The sequence below is a fragment of the Zalophus californianus genome, chromosome 2 (assembly GCF_009762305.2).
Source record: "Zalophus californianus isolate mZalCal1 chromosome 2, mZalCal1.pri.v2, whole genome shotgun sequence".
Classification (NCBI taxonomy): Eukaryota; Metazoa; Chordata; class Mammalia; order Carnivora; family Otariidae; genus Zalophus; species Zalophus californianus.
This window is the reverse complement of record NC_045596.1, coordinates 29,882,741-29,902,912: the sequence shown is the minus strand read 5'-3', so window position 1 is coordinate 29,902,912 and position 20,172 is coordinate 29,882,741. Positions and strand designations below refer to the sequence as shown.

Sequence of the window (20,172 nt, the reverse complement as noted above, 5' to 3'; positions counted from 1 at the left end):
GCTTTTTAAGAGAGTCTTTGAAGGAAGTGTGTTAAAGGGGAAAGTTGTTCATAGCTAGTTACTGTTAAGAGAAATCTAAAATTTGGAAATCAAAAGACTCTACAGCGTGTTCTTTCAATGGCTTGTGTGGGGGGTGTTGTTTAACAGGCCCACCCTAGGGGTATTTAATTCTCATCTTGTGCTCTACTTTCTATTTACTGTCTAGTTAGAGCCCAGAACAGGGAAGTTATCTGTTAGCATATAGATTTTTGTCTGGTAGATAACCCCAAAGGTTATGGTTTTATTGCCCTGTAGGACATTAACCAGTTTTTTAAATCAAACCTACCTTAGTCTAACACTTTAAAAAAAAGTCTTTTCTGATGGGCTATCTATACCTGTTCCATAAATTGCTCTTGGAACTAACCTTACCAGCTTACTGGTTCTCTCATTAATGTGTTGAATACATTATTTGACACATGTTCATTTTATATTTGTGGGAAAGTCATTTTTACCTGTTTTGAAAATCATTATTGGATACTACCATGGCATTTCTCTTCTATACTTCCACACTCTACCTAGGAACTGACTCCCTAGGGCAGGCACAGTAATGCCAAAGATTCTAAATTCTGAGTGAGCTGAAGTAATTATCCTCATTTCTGTTTCTTCAGAGAAAGTTTATAAGGTAAAACTAGGTTTTACTAACTAAAATGTCCTAATAAATGAATATTCTTTTTTTTTTTTTTGCAGGCTTAAGCACATAAGATATTCACTGTGAAGAAAATAACATTTTGAGACATTTTTCTGTTGCAAGTGATAGAGGAGAAACTAATACAGAAGTGCACTCTCCTGTGTGTGTGTACCTCATTGTTCTGCTTTTGATATATCAGCTTAGTAATGAAGCCACCATTATGTCCTCAGTCAGTGAAGTAAATGTTGATATCAGAGATTTCCTAATGAGCATTAATTTGGAGCAGTACCTCCTACGCTTCCGCGAGTTTGGTTTGAACACTGTGAAAGACTGTGTAGCAGTAAATGATGGTGTACTACACAAAATTGGAATATCACCTACAGGACACCGAAGGAGGATACTGAAGCAGTTACAGATAATCTTGTCAAAAATGCAAGATATCCCAATATATGCAAATATCCATAAAACAAAGAAGGATGATGAGACTTCAGAGGATCGCCACGCTCCATCTTCTGGTCAGAATACCTCCGCAGAACCCTCCGATATGGGTGGTGTGCAGGCACCTAGCCCGACGCGGTGGGAGACCGTTACCAAAAATCTTGACCGAAATGATGTTAGTGTAGAAAATAGCCAGTCTTTTAAATCAGATGATAAGCTGTCTCTTCTTAAACACAACTTTCCTGTTCCAGAAGAACAACACCTGAATTTGAGTTCTTTCCAGCATACTTTATATGGTAATGAAAATATTAAAATAGAATCTTTGATTACAGAGAAAACTACGGATTGCACAGTTGAAGAACAACAAGCAAAAAGATTTGATTTGATCTCAGAAGATGCGAGTGAGCTTCCTGATGCAGATCCTGAATGCCTTTCTTCCCTTGGCTGTTCAATATTGGAGGCAAATTCTGGAAGTGGAACTAATGGTTTAACAGAAAGATCACTACCATCCCCGTTCTTTCAATTTCAGGGAGAAATGGTTGTAAATGATTTATATGTTCCATCATCTCCAATCCTAGCACCTATGAGAAGCCGTAGCAAGTTGGTTTCAAGACCATCTCGGTCTTTTCTGCTAAGACATCGGCCTGTACCAGAGATTCCAGGGTCAACAAAAGGAATTTCAGGGAGGTAAGAATTTTTATGATGAGCTATAAGTATTCAATTTGGGGGAATTTAGTTACTTTTAATACATATTTTTAGTGTTTGTAAATTCGACTTATATTAAGTTGCCTACTTAACCTTTTTTTTCTTCTTTTAAAACTAGAAAATGCTATTTATTTTATATACTATTTCCCAGGTCCTATTTCCAACTTATAGCTGCCTGGGACTCTTTAATTTTCTCCCCTGTAGTTGGGGGAAATTCCCTTCAATTTTATCTGGCCGTTCCTTCCCATACCTTCCTTCACACTTGGTATTATATTCTTCCACGAGTGCAATTCTCATACTAGAATTGCTGATTCTGTCTCCCCACTGGATTCTTTGTTCTTTGGCAGGGGCCACCTTTCTAATGTGTATATTTCTACTGCCCGACACAATGCGTTGGCGTGAATTAATAATTCAGGACACATCTAAGGAGCCACCTGCTTGGGTGCTGGTCACTGTGCTAGGTGCAAAGGAGGTAGGGAGGAATAAAGGCGCTTGAGGTATTGTGTAGGAAACAGATATAAAAACATGGTCACAGTACAGTGCAAAACCAGGTTCACTCGCATCAGAATTCTAAGGAGGGGCCCCCCAGCATGTTCGGTTGGTCGTTCCTTTGAGGTAACTGCCGGGTCTAAGAGCTGACTTAACAGCAGAGCAAGCTTTCATCCCTTTCTCAGAGTTACACCTAAAATAGTTGTGGTTTTCTTCAGGATTGTGGTAGGATTTTTTTTTTTTTTTGTCTAAAAGCTAACACTTGTCTCTCTGCTGGGAGTCCTGAGGTTGTTCGACTGTTAACTGCTATGGTACTAAATGCAATTACGGATTTCCTGCACAGGCTCTTGCCTGGCATTTCTGCAAGATCCTCCTGTCTTGCGTGCATCCACTCTGTCCCTACTGCTGGTACTTTTGTCCTGGGGTATTGTGGTAATTATTGTGCATGATCCTGGTTGTGTTTGCAGGAGAAAATGTGGTAGTTTAGTATTTGCCAAAGAAAATGGGGCAATTTACAGGACTGTTAATCTAAGAACCTCTAATTAGAACATAAACTCTTTGAGGGCAGAGAGCCTAGTTTATTTGTCTTTGTGCCAATAGCAATGTCTAGTCTTTCCTTGGAAATCAGTAGTAATAGTGTAATTTATTAAACACCCTAGGTTTCAGTTTGGTTTATAATTTCCCGTGGGTTATCTAAATCTCACAGTGGCTCTGTGACACAGGTATTATTAATTCATCCATTTTCTTATGAGGTAACTGAGCCTTGGTTCATTTTTCCAGGATCACATGAGTAGTAAACTGGAGTTTCATTCCATTACATCAGACTCCAGAACCCGCTCACTTTCTTAACTGCTCATTTAGTAAATATTCTTAAAAATGTGGATTGCATATAGGAGAAAGTATTAGCTACACATGTAGAAAATGACCAATTTTGTATGACACTTTAGTTTTAAAATGTTTTGCTAATTTTAAACAAAAGGAAGTAACTGAGAAGGGTTTGCTTTGAGTACACACATTAACGGTGTATCTTTGCCAGAACAGAATCCTTTTGGGAGGGATAACTTCAGATAAGAAACATTTGGCTTAAGTGTTAAACAAGATGTGCTATTTTTCATACATTTTTGAGAATCTTTTGGTGTTTATTCAGTTGTAAGTGTAAGTAAGCTGTGTATCATTTGAAAGTCTTCTTATTCACATTATTTGTGAGTATGAGTCTTTGAAAATGAGAATTGAAATAATGTTAAAATTATTCGTAAATAACTTAGTACTAGTTGCTTCATAACCCTGTCAGATTACGCCTTGTAACCTTTCTTCTCTGATTATGGTGGTAAATGGTACCTATTGTATCTATGGTGCTGACATCATAAAGTGAGAAAGTAAACTAAATTATTTTCAGACTTCAGTGTGTTTTCCCTTGTGGTCCTGGCCTGAATTGCAAATAATAATTTTGCAAGATTTTAAAAATGTTATGACTTTAAAAAGAAAGCTGTGGATTATATAACCTGAGATTGTCTAATCAGATTCACATCTAAATGATATTTTAGTACATTTCTTGATGTACCAAATAAAAATTTTTTTGTGTGTGTGGCCAATGCTGTTAACATAATTCCTTTACTAGTTAAATATTTCATGTATCTGTTAAAAGGTATAGATGTTGGATGTGTTATCCTGGTGGGAGGCCCTTTGTTTCTCTCTCCCTGGACACGAATTCCTACCCTCTGCTTCTTCCCTCCTTATTTATCTGACACAGTTGACTCCTGGTCACATGGATTATTTTTGTCCTTGCCTTGAGTTTTCCCTGAATTCCTCCTGCTCCTAGTCTTGGGAAGGCTGGGCTGGGTGGGAGTATGGACAGTGAACCTTAGAATCTCTTTTTAATCTTGAAGAGCCAGCTCTTCCCTTATCAGCTTCACCTGGAGATCTCTTATCGAGGCCTCCAAGCTGAAAGGAAGTTCCAGCATCTTGTCCTTTCCCTGGGAGCCATAGGTGTGACCTGGGGTCTTTCCTGGTCTCATCAGTCCGCCAGGCGGGAAAGAGCAAGTACCTTTCAGCCACTGAAGAGGTACCTTTCTTACCCTCCTTCCCAGTTTCAAGATTTTTATACATCTTTCATGCAACTATTTTATCCTTGGCATAAGTCCTAAAGCCCTCTCTTTTAGGTATTGTGCCTCTCAGTGTTTTGAGGGAAGGGAAAATAAGCAGAGATGGGGGAAGGAGGATGATATGCAGGGCTGCACTGTGATCAGAGGACATCTGTTAGAATTTAAGACTGAGCTACTGTGTTGACTGGGGGCCTTTTAAAAGTTTGAAATCTAAACCTGAAGTGTCCAGGCTTCTTTGAACTTTTTATTAAAAAATAGCAATCTTAGATATTTTTCTCTGGATATACATAGACATGATATAGACATTAGAAATGGGTAACACTATGTTAGACTTTAATGTTGGAATATATCTGAGCAGAAAATGTACAGGAAAGTAATAAGCAATTGTTGGGTACATTGGATAGGAAAAATATAGAAACTCATCCTGTCTTTCTCATGTTCAAGAAAAACTGCATATTTCATGTTATAGCGGAAAAATGCTTAGCAATCCAAAATTCCTTATTTTCTTTTAAAATACCTTATAAATTCTGTGAAAAAAATAGCCTGATTATTTCAGTATTGGCAAAATTTTGACTTATCTAAATAACAAATCAAAATTTAATTCATAGTTTGATTTATTCTTAGAGGATGATGTGTGCTCCATACTTTTTATAAGTAAAAAGACATTAGGTTTATACTTTTTTATTTTTCATAATTAAAAAAACACCACTTTGAAAAAATAAAATTTTTAAGTTTTTGCTTAGCAGATGGTGTAATATTAGTTTCAGGTGTAGAATAGAGTGATTCAGCCCTTCAGTACAACACCTGGTGCTCATCACAGCAAGTGCCCTCCTTAATCCCCCTCACCTGTTAACCCATCCCCCCCCCACCAACCTTCTGGTTACCATCAGTTTGTTCTCTGTAGTTAAGTGTCTGTTTCTTGGTTTGCCTCTCTCTTTTTATTCCCCTTTGCTTCTTAGTTTTGTTTTTTAAATTCCACATGAGTGAAATCATACGGTGTTTGTCTTTCTCTGACTGACTTGTTTAGCATAATACTTTCTAGTTCTATCCATGTCCTTGCAAATGGCAAGATTTTGTTCTTTTTTGTGGTTGAGTGGTATTCCATTGTGTGTGGAACTACCATTCTTTATCCATTCATCAGTCACAGGACACTTGGGCTCTTTCCATAATGTGGCTATTGTTGATAATGCTGCTATAAACATCAGGGTTTCATGTGTCCCTTTGAATCAGTATTTTTGTATCCTTTGGATAAATACCTAGTAGTGCAATTGCTGGGTTGTAGGGTAGCTCTATTTTTAACTTTCTGAGGAGCCTCCATACTGTTTTCCAGAGTGGCTGCACCAGTTTGCATTCCCACCAGCACTGCAAGAGGTTCCCCTTTTTCCACATCCTTGCCATCACTTATTTGTTCTTGTGTTGCCAATTTTAGCCATTCTGACAGATGTGAGGTGACATCTCATTGTAGTTTTGATTTATATTTCCCTAATGAGTGATGTTGACCATCTTTTTATGTGTCTTTGGGCCATCTGGATTATCTTCCTTGAAAAAATGTCTATTAATGACTCCTCATGAAAAAATATATTTTGAGCTGCAACTTTTGCTAGTTGATTAAAAAAAAAATGAGAATAATGATGTAGATTTTTGTGTTGCAATCCTTCTGTAATTATCATTATTCTTATCCTAAGGAGATTTTTTGGAACTTCTTGGATTGAGACTTAATTATCTGTGCATTGTAAATTTCACATTCTTGGTCTGTGCTGTAGTAATACTCATATTTTCTGAAATCAGATTTATGTGTTTTAGTTAGAAATTATATAACCTCAAGGCAGTTTTAAACTGATGCCTAATGATTGTGGTTTTCTTCTGAATTCAGTTCTGTAATGACCTGTAGTTGGTCTGTTATGAATTGCAAGAATTGCATTTTTTAAAAACATTCTGTGAAATGATGGTCCATATATGGTGTGTAATTATTTTTTGGTGTGGCTGCCTTCTCTAAGTAACAGGTAAGTATAGATCCTAAAGGGAGATCTTTAACATTAATTAACCTTTATAGCATTGCTTTTCTTGGTAATTTTAGTGATTAAAACATATATGAAAAAATAACATCTGTAGGCATGCTGAAGATCTACTTTAATAATCAGAGTTATTTTTTTGCAACTTGGTGTTTTACTTAATATTATTTTTGAGATTTGTCCACATTGATGCACATATTTTATGCAGTAACTGCTGTATAATGTTTTACAAAAAACAAACCCACAGTTTATTCCCTTACTAGGTTGTTGACATGTTTTCTCTATCACAAATGAAAAATGTGAATACTTTTAAGGACTGTAAGAAACAAATGTGCACATAAAGTTTACTGGGAGGACCAACCATTTTTTTTCCTCTAATAAAAATAATAATTGGTTCATTCTTGCTGAGTGTTTATATTGTGAAGGGCACACTTTAAATGCTTTGGAAGCATTTTCTCATGAATCCTCATAATATTCCTAGGAAGCAGGCCCTGTTTTTATTCCCCTTCGATAAATGAGGAAACCAGGCTCAGGACTGGACTGTTAGATAACTTGACCAAAGTCACAAAAGGATAATTAAAAGAGAAGGTGATAACTACTGCCTTTCTGTATGGGTTTTTAATTTTTGTAAATCAACCATGCTTTATAATTCAAATTTAAAAGCAATCTGCAGTTTTTAGGATAAATGGTGGGAAATCAAAAGGGCAGAAAAGCAATCTACAGTTTTTAGGATAAATGGTGGGAAATCAAAAGGGCAGAAAGAGATAGCCCCTTATTAGCTGTGGGACGTGGGCTGGGAGACCCTCCTTTCTTTATTGGTGGGATTAGGACATGAGGTCCTACCTCATAGGGCTCTTATGAGGATGAAAGAGATGCAGATATATAAATTCCCAACATAATGCTTTGGGCATAATAGGTTTTATAATATAAAATAGCTTGTGATAATTTATTCATAGATAAACGAGAAAATAAATTACTGATCACTGATTTTCGAAACAACTTTTTTTTTGTATTGAGCTAATCTTTCATTAACAGTCGATCAAATGAAGTTGGTTGAGAGATTCGGTAATTGCTTGCAGGTGGATATTTAGTACAAGAATCAATTAAAATCACAAACATTCTTCTTCACCTTTCATATGGCTGATAGTAAAACCAGCAAAATATGCTTTAAAACACCACTAATAGATATACTTAAAATTATTCCTTTTTAAAATGTTTTCAGTATATGTAAAGTATTGTAACTTTTCATTAATTTATTAAATATATATATTTAATTTTCATTTTTGGTTTTTGTAGTCTATTCAAGACACATTTGTGTACTCAAAGGTTGCAAAGATTTTCTTGTGTTTATTTACAGAAGTTTTAGAGCTTTAGCATTGACCTGTAGGTCTAAACTCCATTTCAAGTTAACTTTTGTATATGGTATGAAGTGATGGTTGGTATTCACTTCTTTTTTCCATTGAGAGAACCAGTTGTTCTTGCAACATGTGCTGAAGAGACTATCCTTTCCCCATTGAATCGCCTTGACGGCTTGTTCAAAAACTGGTAGACCACAGATGTGTGGGAGTTATGTGGTATTTTTATTCTGCTCTATTACTTTATGTGCCTAACATTTCACCAGTAACACTGATTTGATTGTTATAGGTTTAGACTAAATATTGAAACTGTATAAATCTTCCAGTTTGTTCTTTTAAATATTTATTGGACCATTCCAGGTTATTTATTTGTGCATGTAAATTTTAGAGTCACCTTGTCAGTTTCTATATAAAAGCTCACTGGAATTCTGAGATTATGTTGACTGTGTATGTCAATATTTGGAGAATTGGTATCTTAGCAATATTGAGTCTTCCAGTCCATTAACATGGTATATCTCTTTATTTTGGTCTTTAATTTTTCAGTGTTATATGGCTTTCAGTGTGCAGATCATGTTTTGATCTATTTACCACTGAGTATTTCATGTTATGGGTATTATTATAAAAGTTGTATTTCAAACTATTTTTCCAGTTGCTCAATGCTAGTAATTAGAAATACTCTTAAATTTGTTAACATTTCCCCCTTATCATGGGACCTTGCTAGACTTACTTGTTAATTTAGGAATCTTTTTGGTAGGTTCCTTAGGATTTTCTACTTAATAGATACCTTCTGCTTATAAGAGATCATCCTTTCCAATGTGCATGCCTTTTTCTTTCTTTCACTTACATTGCACTGGTGGGGACCTCTGAAATAATGTGAATGTAAGTGGTGAGAGCAGACCTCCTTGTCTTTCTCTTAATCTTAAGAATAACCATTCAGCCTTTAACATGAATTATGGCGTAGGTTTTCCATAAATGCCCTTTATTAGGTTGAGGAAGTTTCCTTCTCTTCCTAGTTTACTGAGAGTCTTTGTCATAAATGGATGTTGAATTTTGTCTGTTGGTTTTTCTGGGTCTGTTATGAAAATGTGATTTTTTTTCTCTTTTCTTAGTTTGGTGAATTACATTGATTTTTCCCATGTTAAACCAACTTTGCTCTCCTGGGCTAAATCTCATCTGGTTATAATATATTATTTGTATAGGTTGTCAGATTTGATTTGCTAATATTTTGTTAATGAGTTTTGCATCTGAGTTCATGAGGGATATTTCTCTAACAGTTATCTGTAGTTTTGTTTTTGACTGGCTTTGTTATCTGTAGTACCGATCTTATGGAATGAATTGGGAAATAGTCTCTCCTTCCCTATTTTCTGAAAAAGTTCACATAGAATTGGTATTATTTCTTCCTGATATGTTTGGTGGAATTCATCAGTGAAATGTCTCAGCCTAGAGTTTTTTGTTGGTACGTGACTAGTTACTAATTCAGTTTCTCTGATAGATACAGGGATATTAAGATTTTTGTTTTCTTTATTATATTTGATAATTTATGTCTCAGATAATTTTTCTGTTTCATCTAAGTTGTTGAATTTATGGGCATAAAGTTTTTTTCTTAATAATCTGTAAGTATCCCTTTAATGTTTGTAGCATTTGTAGTGATGTCCTCTTTCATTCCCGATACTGGTAGTTTCTGTCTTGCTTTCATTTTTCATCCCTGAGGTTTATCAGTTTTATCAATCTTTTTGAAAAACCATCTTTAGTTACAGTGATTTTACAGTTTTGTCTATATTTTATTTTGTTGGTTTCTATTCTTTTTTTATATCCTTGCTTGTGGTTACTTGGGCAGATACATATTTAAGAGACATTAAGGACACTCTCCTGATACATTTAGATGGATTTAAAAATAGAACTCTTTCATATAGTAGTGGATTTTCATTGCAGCTGTTTCCACAGTGTTTTCTTTCTCTGTCATTATTATTATGTTGTATTCTAATTAATTTACCTGAAATCTTTCTCTCCCAAGACAGCAAATTTTTTAAAAAAAGGTCTTGTGTATTTTCATACTATGCTCATAGAGTCAACAAATTTTTGACTCAATATTGTAAAGCTAATGACAAAATAACCACATAAATACTGAAATCTAGTTAGAAAATTTGTTTCTCACAAGGATATGGCTAGCAGTTTTGAAATTCCATTGTGCATACTAGCATTGGGTAACTATATTCATTTACTTCTGTGAATTATAAATGTAAGGGCAAATGCTTGTAAAATCCAGTGAAGGCTCTTTAAAGCTACTTAGAAAAACATTTATGGAATTTAGCCATTCTTTTTAATTAAAATAAAATTTATTTTTGAATAGTAGTTTTTTCTACCCAGCAGAATGCATGTCTCTATAATTAATCCTTTACTGAAGATAGTGATTTACTTATTTTTGCTTATCTGTTTTAATTTATCTATTTCCCCCCTTTGCTTTAAGCTATTTCCGTGAGAGAAGAAATGTTGCTACCTCAGCTGGAAAGTCTGTGACACAGGAAAGTGAGTCTCTGCATTTAAAGTCTTTGTAAATTAGCACTCATTTGACAGTCCTAAATGTGTCAAAATTGTGATAAAAAAAGCAGCCCACCTGTGGAACAGGGAATGATGTCTGCTAGGGTTCATAATACCTCAGATGCTTTTAAAGACGAGTGAATAAAAGACAGTAATATGTATTCAGACTCCTGAAAACCTGCACATACTAATGTAAAAAGATTTTTTTGCACTATTAGCCACAGTCGAAGCCATTTAACTAAATTAAATGGCTTCTGACTGAGCTTACAGGACAGATTTATCGAAAGTAATTTTGCTATGGTAACTGGAAAGGGCTGACATTACTTTGGTAAATTCATCGACAGGCTTTTCTTTCTTTTTGAAAGTTCTGCTTATATAAGTTCAGGAACATTCTTCTTAACATAAGAAGGTGAACACTTGGTTACTGACCCTTTAAAAAATTTTTGCCATAACAAAATGCAAGTGTTGAGAATTCTTGTAGATCTGTGTATTTCAAGGACAGTGGAAATTCTCTTGAAATAACTTATTTACAGGTGTGTTAGTGGTTGTTATGTTAGATTATATTAAGTGGATCCTGGTAGTTTGATACAATATCTAGCTCTTATGTTAGTGAACTTTCAGTAATTCAGTTACTGAAAATTATAGATCTAATACTAATTTTCTGCCATTAATACTATTATTCTCTTGTTTAGGAAATAATATTATAAATGGCATCATGAGTATTTGCATCATATGTGGGAAATGTGTTTAGTTATGTTAATATGGATCTTAGATGTTAGCGAGGACACATATGACACATCACACTTTAGGAAACGGTGAGTAATGTGTCCTGGTCGTGAAGTGAGAGGCATACACAGCGAGTTCTACATCAAGAAGACCATGGGAAGAGTTGATTTGGGGGTGAAAATTATAAGCATAATTTTGGACTCAGAATAAAGCTTAAGTTGTGCTATTGCTATAAAATAATTAAACACATGACTTTTTAAAAAGTAATATTTCACATTATTCACATCTTTTCATTCTCATCCTATCATTTCCCCAGCAGATTCAAATGAGGAAAATTCATCTTCCATTTTTCCTTATGGAGAGACCTTTCTCTTCCAGAGACTAGAAAATTCCAAGGTTAGTTCCATACATTTTCATTTTTTTTCCATATTCAAGTCTTTGCTTTTCTGTCTATATAGCATCTTCATTTTCATTTAAAGTGTTTGAAGAACGAGTTATATTGAAGAAAGACATTTCCAGTCAGTAAAATTCTGTTCAGTAAAATAATGGTAAATGTGTATCTTTAAATATATTTCACAAAAACATGTTCAATTTCAGGAATACAAGAGGGGAGGTTTTCAGAATTTTCCAATTTTCAGAATTTTCCAAAAGATAAGTTACTTTAAAGCCAAACCCCAGAGAAAGCAAAAGCAAACAAACAGAAATCCCCTCGATTTTGCTTTGCCTTATACCCAAATATCTAATTCTAACTATACATCTTAATTATTCAGTTTATCACCTAGCCTTTCCTCTTGTGCTCTTTTTTTGTATTTTATTTCTTGGTCACAATAAAAGAGAAGTTGGAAGACAAAAAGTGACAAAGTAAAAGTAAATAAATTTTGTCCTTGGTTGGCATCTTCTGTTTTTCTTGGTTGAAATGATGAATTATTAATGATTTAGGTATAATATTGAAAAAGGCATCAAATATCGTCTCCCTAATTAAGTTGTTTTTACTGACAATTGATTTAAGCAGTTAGACATTTATGTAAGAAACTAAACTCAGATGTTGTGGATATTTGCAGAATATTGCTATCCTAAAAAAAGTGTATATATATCCTAAAAATATATATATATATATATATATTTTAATAGAAGAGGTCTATAAAGAATGAATTTTGGACCCATGAAGAAACACTCAAAGGGGAAACAACTACTGAAAGAAACTCTTTTCTCGTCAGATCAAGGTATGAGGTCATGATTGATGATGATTAATTCTTTTGAATAAAATGTTATACAGTGTTGACTTCTTGCTCATACTATATTTCTAAGAAAATAGTTTACATTGGTAAGTTCAAATCTTTCCAGATGTTTTAGTAGTGGCACTTATTTTAATAATTGAATTTAGAATCTGTAAATCGGGTACATAGTGATATTCTGCAGCAGTTTATATTTGTTTTCCTAATTGAAACCACTCTTTCTGTCCCGAAGTGGCAGATATGTGGTGCACGCAACTGCACATTAAAGATAGGTTAGTTTGAAGGAGAAAGAGGCAGTGCAAAAGATATTACTGAGGTGCAGCATTTTTATAAATGTAATATATCCTTTTTATTGGAAGTTCAGCATTGACAAGGAGCTTAACAGTTATCCAGTTATTTGGATCACACATTCAATTAAACAGTTTATGAGGCACCAACTTAAATTTTAGTTTTCTCAGTTTTATTAGGACTTGGTGTACTGCATCATTACCTAATGTTCATTTCATTTTTGATTTTTATCCTTCCCTTTCCAAGGCTGACACTGTTATGTGTTTTTTTCTTTCTTTTTCACAGGGGGGTGAACAGGGAGAGGGAGGGAGTAAATCTTAAGCAGTCTCCACATCCAGCGCAGAGCCTGATGTGGGGGTTCAATCTCATGACCCTGAGATCATGACCTGAGCTGAAATCAAGAGTTGGACGCTTAACGAACTGAGCCACCCAGGTGCCCCAGTTGTGGGTTTTCTTAAGTTGAAATTAAATAATTGAGGACCTTCAGTTAGCATTTGATATGAATGTGTTCTAATGCAAAATGTGGAAGGGGTCAGGTGAAATCATTCTTTTAAGGAAATAATAGTTTTTAGAACACTATATCCAGAAGGATGTAATTTGAGCCCTATGCTTATTTATTTCATCGATTAGCAAAAACTTCTTTGCAATGAGTTTTATTATACATAAATGAGTGAATCTGTTTTGTCATTCCTTAAGTCTATAGCAATATGCTTAGCTATTAGGAATGTCTTCCAGTGAATATTATAGGTTACACAGCTTTTACCTTCTGATCGTACCCTGACTCTCATTTTCTGGCCAACAGCGTGGTGCAGTTTTTCCTCATTAGTGTTGCAAAATAATGCAAAAGCTTTCACCAGTTGGATATACTCCCTGTTTTCTTACGTTATGATGGAACATAAGATTCTTGGAATTGAATAGTAGAGAGCCAGAGAAGGGCAACAAGTTTGGAAGTAAGATCTCCAAATAGATGAGGTAGTGTTTCACAATGTTGCCCCAGGGCTAGAGGTTGGGCCAGCTACATAATTGTGTTGGTGAAGATATGAAATCGTGATGCAGGGAATATGGTCAGTCTCCACCCTTACTACCAGTCTGCACCCAACCCCCTAGAATAAACAGATTAATGACATGTAAGAAAAATGATACTACTTCTAGCAGTGTTCAGATATGTCTTAGTGTAATAAGAGATTTCTATTTAAATTTTCTGGAAGAATTTTAAAAATTATCAGATGGATTAATTGAACTCCTAAGAGTTTTCAGACCTTTAATTTCTGTGATTTCGGGGCATGTGGGTGGCTTATTCAGTTATGCGTCGGTCTCTTGGTTTTGGTGTAGGTCTTGATCTCAGGGTCTCATGATTAGGGTCCTGGGATTGAGTACCCACCTGGAGCTCCATGCTCAGCAGAGAGTCTGCTTCTCTCTCTTTCTCCCTCTCTCTCTTTTTCCCGTCCCCCTGCTCACATGCCTGCATGCATGCACACACATGTGTGCTCTTTCTCTCCAAAAATAAATCTTAAAAAATTTTTCTTTGATTTGTTTAATTTACAAAGTAACCAGTGGCTTAAATGACATATGGCACTTTGAAATGTTAACACCATTTATTTCCATTTAGCCTATATGATAACAGGAAGGAGAATATAAGTGACGACAAAGTGGAAGATATTTGGATACCTCGAGAGGACAAAAATAATTTTCCAATAGACTCTGCTTCAGAATCAGAATATTCAACAGTAGAAGAATGCTTTCAGAGCTTAAGAAGAAAAAACTCAAAGGCATCTAAATCTAGGACTCAGAAAGCATTGACTATAGACCCCGTAAATAGGCACAGTTATCCATTAAGCTCAACAAGTGGAAATGCTGAGTCCTCGATCGTTTCCTCAAATGCAATATCTCCCTATGCCTGTTTTTATGGATCCTCTGCAAGGAAGGTTAAATCGGGATGGCTAGACAAACTGTCTCCTCAAGGGTATGTAGTTATTCATTTTTCCCCCCAATAGCATATTTTTTAATGGTTCAAGTTTACCCATTTCTAAACTTGGCTAGGTTGCTGCTACTTCTCACCCCTCCCCCACCTCCCCTCACACAGATACAGTTTTTAGGGACTTTCAGTGAACTTCTGCAAATGCTGTTCTTCAGTCATAAGGAGGAACATGTGCAATGTGCAGTGTAGTATGTGGAATGCTGGGATAAAGTTCTGAATAGCAAATTGAAACTGAAAGTTGCAATTTCACGTCTAGATCCTTGATGTCAGTTTCTAACTTTACACTAAAGTGCACTGTGTCTCAATTTGTAGCAAAGAAAAACAACACAGATTGAGTTGGTATTACTAGGCCCACACTGTTTGGCTTTTGCTCATATTATAACAGTGTTCTGTTTGGGAATACAAGTCTTAATTGTAGTTAGGGAAAGTACATCATTGTTAGATTTCGGGCTTCATTGTTACTGATATATTTTGATTTTTGTATGTTGCACAGAAGGTCAGAGTCCCTTGAATATTATACTTTTAAAACAGATTTATCATTTCAGATGTTTACAGAGAAACTTATGTCCTTTAAGGGTCTTACAGTACTGAGAAATATTTGGGGGAGGGATTGTGTTTAGTTAGAATTGTTTTCCAGCATCCTGATTTTTGAATGTCTTTTTGAAATATTTACTTGAAATATTCCTCATGAATTATTAAGTTATTTTGGGATTAAATCTCTTGTGTTTAAGTAGTTAATGTGGTGAATCCCTGCAATGTGCTGGTTTTCTTTGTTCCCCCTAAAATGTGTATCATTTCTAGAAAGCCTTGGTTGGACCTAAAATAAATTTTATTAGTAGAAAATTACCTGAAGAAGCATTAGTTGACTAGTGGGTAGCAGACATTATGTTTCTGAAGAAAGTGAAAAAAAAAATCCCAATACTTTTATGGTTAGTAATTATATAGTTAATACTTTATACCATTGCATTCTTTTAGCCAATTAGATGTTGAATAAACTGAAACAGAGTACTTCTTAGTACCAGTTATCTTGTCTCCTTTCTTTATATTAGGTTACATTAGGGTGACAAAGTAGTGAACTATGCCTACTCTTCATCAGTCATCAGTATTATTGGTAACTATGTAGTCTAATAGCAAAGGTATAAGTAAGCGCTCAAAGGTACACACAGGTGGTGTGAAACAGTGAGCTTGAATATTCTCGAATCTTTCATTTCTGTAAAATTGAAGTGTTTAGGGAGACCCGAGCGCTCTCTCACTTATCACCAGAAGATTTAGCAGACTCTGGTTATAGAGCCCCCAGAAGCTGTGATTTCCTGCATGATCTCTGGTGGTACCTTGCTCTCTGCAGGGTTGATATGTTTATGCTCCAGGCACACTGAAAAAGCTTCACCATCATTGGCTACCTCTGGGACATTTAGAACATTTTTCCTCTCTATTTATCAGAACTCAGACTTTCCATCCTTTCTATTCTGAATCTGCCTAAGGTTAGATGCTGTAAGTTGTCTAGATTTATGTTTTTCCATTTTAGGGGAAATAATTGAGTTTTCTGGCTTAACAGTTTTTCTCCTGGGTACCAGGATGAATGAAAATCATGAAATTAAAGGAAGTTGTTATATCACCAAGAGATTAAACTCTTCTACATGATTTTATTGCTATGACTTGAAAAGAAGAATGTGTTACTGGCCAAGAAGCATGTATTACTTATTAGAAGTAGAATCTGAATTTCTCCTTTTCCCTAATTGGACTCTGTATGCTATTGTAAGGGTGTTTAAGATGCTCATTAATTGGACAAAGTGATGCTTGCCCACTCCTTAAGCAGAGGTTCCTGAGCCTTATTGAACTCATGGTCACATGTCTGTGTGATGCAGGTAACACTGCTGTAGATGGCATTCTGGACTCTAGAGAGAAGGTATCAGCAAACTTTTTCTGTAAAGGATCAGATAAAATATATTTTCAATCGGATACAGCCTCTGTGGGATATCTGTGGGAAATCAGCAACTCAGCAGTTGTAGCTTGAGAGCAGCCACAGAGAATATGTAAACCAATGAATGAGGCTGTGTTTCAATAAGACTTTATTTATAAACACACAATGGGCCAGATTTGGCCTGTGGGCCATAGAGGCATAAAACAGATTAGAGAGTTGGCTAGAACCTTATACCAGCTGCTTCTATTTCCCCTGGGCCCCAAGTAGAAAATTATAACCGGATAGATCACAAAGTATGGGAAACTGCTTTCTATTGTTCTAATAAATATAGAAGTCATAGTCATAAGAAGCAGGAGCCTTCTTTGGGGACCTGTGCACTTGTCATTCTTTGTCCTGGAGTGCTCTTCCCCGCAGAGCAGCATGGCTTGTGTCCTTCCTCCCTCAAGTTCTTGCGGCAGTATCTCCTTTGCATTGAGGTCCTGAACACTAAAGTTAAAATTATCACTACCTCTCTCCCCCCCACTGCCCCATCACTCCCTTAATTACTTTATTTTTCTCTTTGGGGCTCATATGCTAGTTGATTTATTTTATGTACACTCCGTGGGGATAGTCATCTGTGTTGGTTTTTGTTTACTGTGATATCCTCAGCAGCTAGAATGTAGCCTGACACGTGGCAGATGCTCTTAGTATTTGTTGTTGAATGAAATCAGTGAAAAAACAAGCATTAGATATATTTTTTCTTTAAATTTTTTAAAAACAGGCAGTTTTTTTTATGTATAGGGATTTTTAAATAAGAACTGAACTCCAACACAATATTGGTTGAAAATCTGCAGGTGCATTGATAACGCTGATACACGTTAACATTGCAGTGGACTCTCAGTGTTCTTTTTATGATTCTGTTTCCCTCTTAAAAACATGTGTTTTTTCAAAACACAGTTTATAAAAACAAGGAGCCACACGCAGTTATCCTTCTCCAAATAGTGTTTGGACCTGTCCTCATTCATGAGGGACAGTAAACAAAATAATCACATTTATAATCTGGATTTACTTCATGTGACTGTTTGCTTTTGCAATGGAAATGCCAGTCCTGAATCAATGTAGAGTATGTGAAAACTGCCTAATATTTAGCAAGAGAGTAATTGTAACATCATGCAACTAAAGAAATACTAAAACATTTATAGTTGGGCTTAAAGTATGAACATTCACTTAGCTATTTGAATTATCTAATTACAACATAGCCTGATACTATCAATTTCAAAAATTTTATGGAAGGAACCTAATAAAATGTTGACCCTGGGTCTGTGATTAGTGTTTCAAACAGGTCAAGCAGATGAAAAACTTAATAAATGGTACTTGTTTAAAAAAACCTAAAAATTCATTGGGTTTTGAAGATAAAAAAAAAAAGCAAGGCTTTCTCCCTCCCTCTTCCTTACTGTAACTGATAAGCTGAAGCTCTTCACTCAATCTGAGTGGATGCAAATCTGAAAGACTGGGTAGAATTTATTCCAGCATTTCTCAAATATGTAACTGGGAGGAAGCATTCCGGTAAGTTACTGTGAAGAAAGGCGAATGTGGTGAATGTGCTTTACCCCTCCTGGGAGATGCACATGGTGAAATATCCAAGCATATCTGCAACAAAGGAACCTTTTTGACATTTTAACTTGCTGTTTTCTAAAGATATTTGTGTGTTCAGTATAATGCATCACCATTTTTGTAAAAATTGCAGTGTATCTCAAGGAATTCATATTTTACTTGAGAATATGTTTTGTGACTTTATTTCTTACTCAGCGGAACTCCTCTTTAACAAATTATTAACTTTTTCTCCATGGAGAGGCATCGTATGGTAATCTGAGCCTAGAACAGCAGAAGCTGAATATGTGAGGCTAACTCAGCAATTCGGATATAGAATATGCTTAAGAATTTGTGGAGTAATACAAATATGTGCAAGATGTGTGTGTTTCTTGTCTTTTTTGTGTCTTCCATTTAGGGCAGAAAAAAGGAAGCGTCTACTAACTGGTGCAGAAAAATCCTCAAGCGTACAGAATTGTGAAGTTACAGAGGGGTTTAGAAAACATTTCTTCCAAGATTTTCTAGGGAGAGGAATTAGCAGTTCAGTTGGCCTTTGGAAAATGGATAAGATTTTAACTGGCACTTTTAGAAGAAATACTTTTCTGGCTAGATGGAGTGAAAGGACCCTGACGTAGTTGATATCTGGAGGTACTGAAGTCTGTGAGATGGTAGCAGGGGTTGGTCAGGTTATTTTATTGGAGATGCGAGTTTGGGCTCTAGAACCAGGAGGGAGAAACTGCCGGTGGATTGATTGCATGTTCAGGTTGAACAGAGAACTGAAGAAAATGAAAAAGGCAATGGTCAAATACCAAGAAAAGATAAAATCCTGGTCAGGAGTTAGGAGTCCGATCATCCAGAAGCCCTTTGGGAAACCAGGGCTTAGACTGTTGGTGCCTCTGTCAGTGACTGATTTTCCGGCTTGTGCCCAGCGTCTCCAAGGCTGCTTTCATTGAGCTATTCCTCACCCTGATACACAAGTATGGGAGCACCTCAAGTTTCCTGGGAATGCTGACCTCTGGTTGGCCTTTCAGTGAAAAGCAAATGTAGTGGAAAGTTGACAAGTCTATCTGACCAGGATGTAATGTACCAATCACTGTGTTGAACTTCAAGTTAAATCTTAAATCTTTGATAAAAAGTATCTAGTTGGTCGTTTCTCAAATCACACATCCTTTGTAAAGACTGTGCCAAGCAAATAAAAAGCTTCAATATTTTATTTGTAATTTGAGGAAACAGTTTCTGAGTTTTCGTGTTTAGCAAGTAACACGACTAATTTCTTTCAGTCTGCTTAGTGGCAGAGAAATGAATGTGAGGGTGTTGGAATCAGACAAACTGAAATTAGAGTTGTAAGCCATCTGTTGGTCATTGGCTATGTATCCTAGAACCTTCATTTCCCATGTGAAAGTATAGGGTCAAGACTTCCTCTGTGGGATCAGTTGGAAAAGTAGATAACATTGGGCCTGACACTTAATTGGGGCTCAATAAACTGCAGTTTCCTTTCTCTTCAGAAGAACGTCATTTTATTTCAGGTGACCTTTGATAATGAGTTCTAGTCAGTTCTTATTTACCTTGGAAAATGTAAAGAAAGCATGTGTTCACATTAAACTTTTAAAATTAAGGTTTTGGTGATTGTAAAAGCATGTGGTTTAGAGTGTCAAAGTTGTACATGGTTTGTTAAAAAAAACAAAACACATAGCAACTTTCCTCCCCTCCCACTTCATCACAAGAGACAGCTGCTTTCAATTCTTTTAGTAGTTTCTTTGGTTTTTACTTTGTATATCTTAATATTCTTTTTAATATATATATTTTTTGCATTTTTTTTTAATAGGCTCCGTGCCTAGTGTGGGGCTTAAACGCATGACCCTGAGATCAAGAGTCACATGCTCTAGAGACTGAGTCAGCCAGGCGCCCCATCTTAATAATATTTTTATACCTTTTTTCTCCTCACTTTTCACTGTTAGAGATTATCTTTTGAGGTACTACCATGGAATATAATGTTTACTCATTTTTATCACTGTCCCCCATGCCTCCTTCTGGCATAGACACAGTTCCTATTTATCATCCCTTTCATTATAGTTGTACAAAATGGTTAGATTCTATCTGTATATAATTTTATGGCCTCATGACTGGAAATGCTGCTCATATATAATTT

At 35.6% G+C, this 20,172-nt stretch overlaps 1 protein-coding gene across 6 annotated transcripts in view; it reads left to right on the top strand.

The window, feature by feature from the left end:
• Positions 1-20,172, top strand: part of ARAP2 (ArfGAP with RhoGAP domain, ankyrin repeat and PH domain 2) — a 181,962-nt gene that overhangs the window by 13,350 nt on the left and 148,440 nt on the right. For 5 of the 6 annotated variants that reach the window (XM_027598583.2, XM_027598582.2, XM_027598586.2 and 2 more), the window contains 5 exons: positions 727-1,792; positions 10,236-10,294; positions 11,349-11,428; positions 12,164-12,255; positions 14,165-14,518. In XM_027598583.2, the coding sequence (XP_027454384.1) occupies positions 888-1,792; positions 10,236-10,294; positions 11,349-11,428; positions 12,164-12,255; positions 14,165-14,518 (1,490 nt within the window). In that variant the 5' untranslated portion in view covers positions 727-887. The remainder of the gene's footprint in view (positions 1-726; positions 1,793-10,235; positions 10,295-11,348; positions 11,429-12,163; positions 12,256-14,164; positions 14,519-20,172) is intronic. The other variant, XM_027598585.2, reaches the window with a different exon arrangement.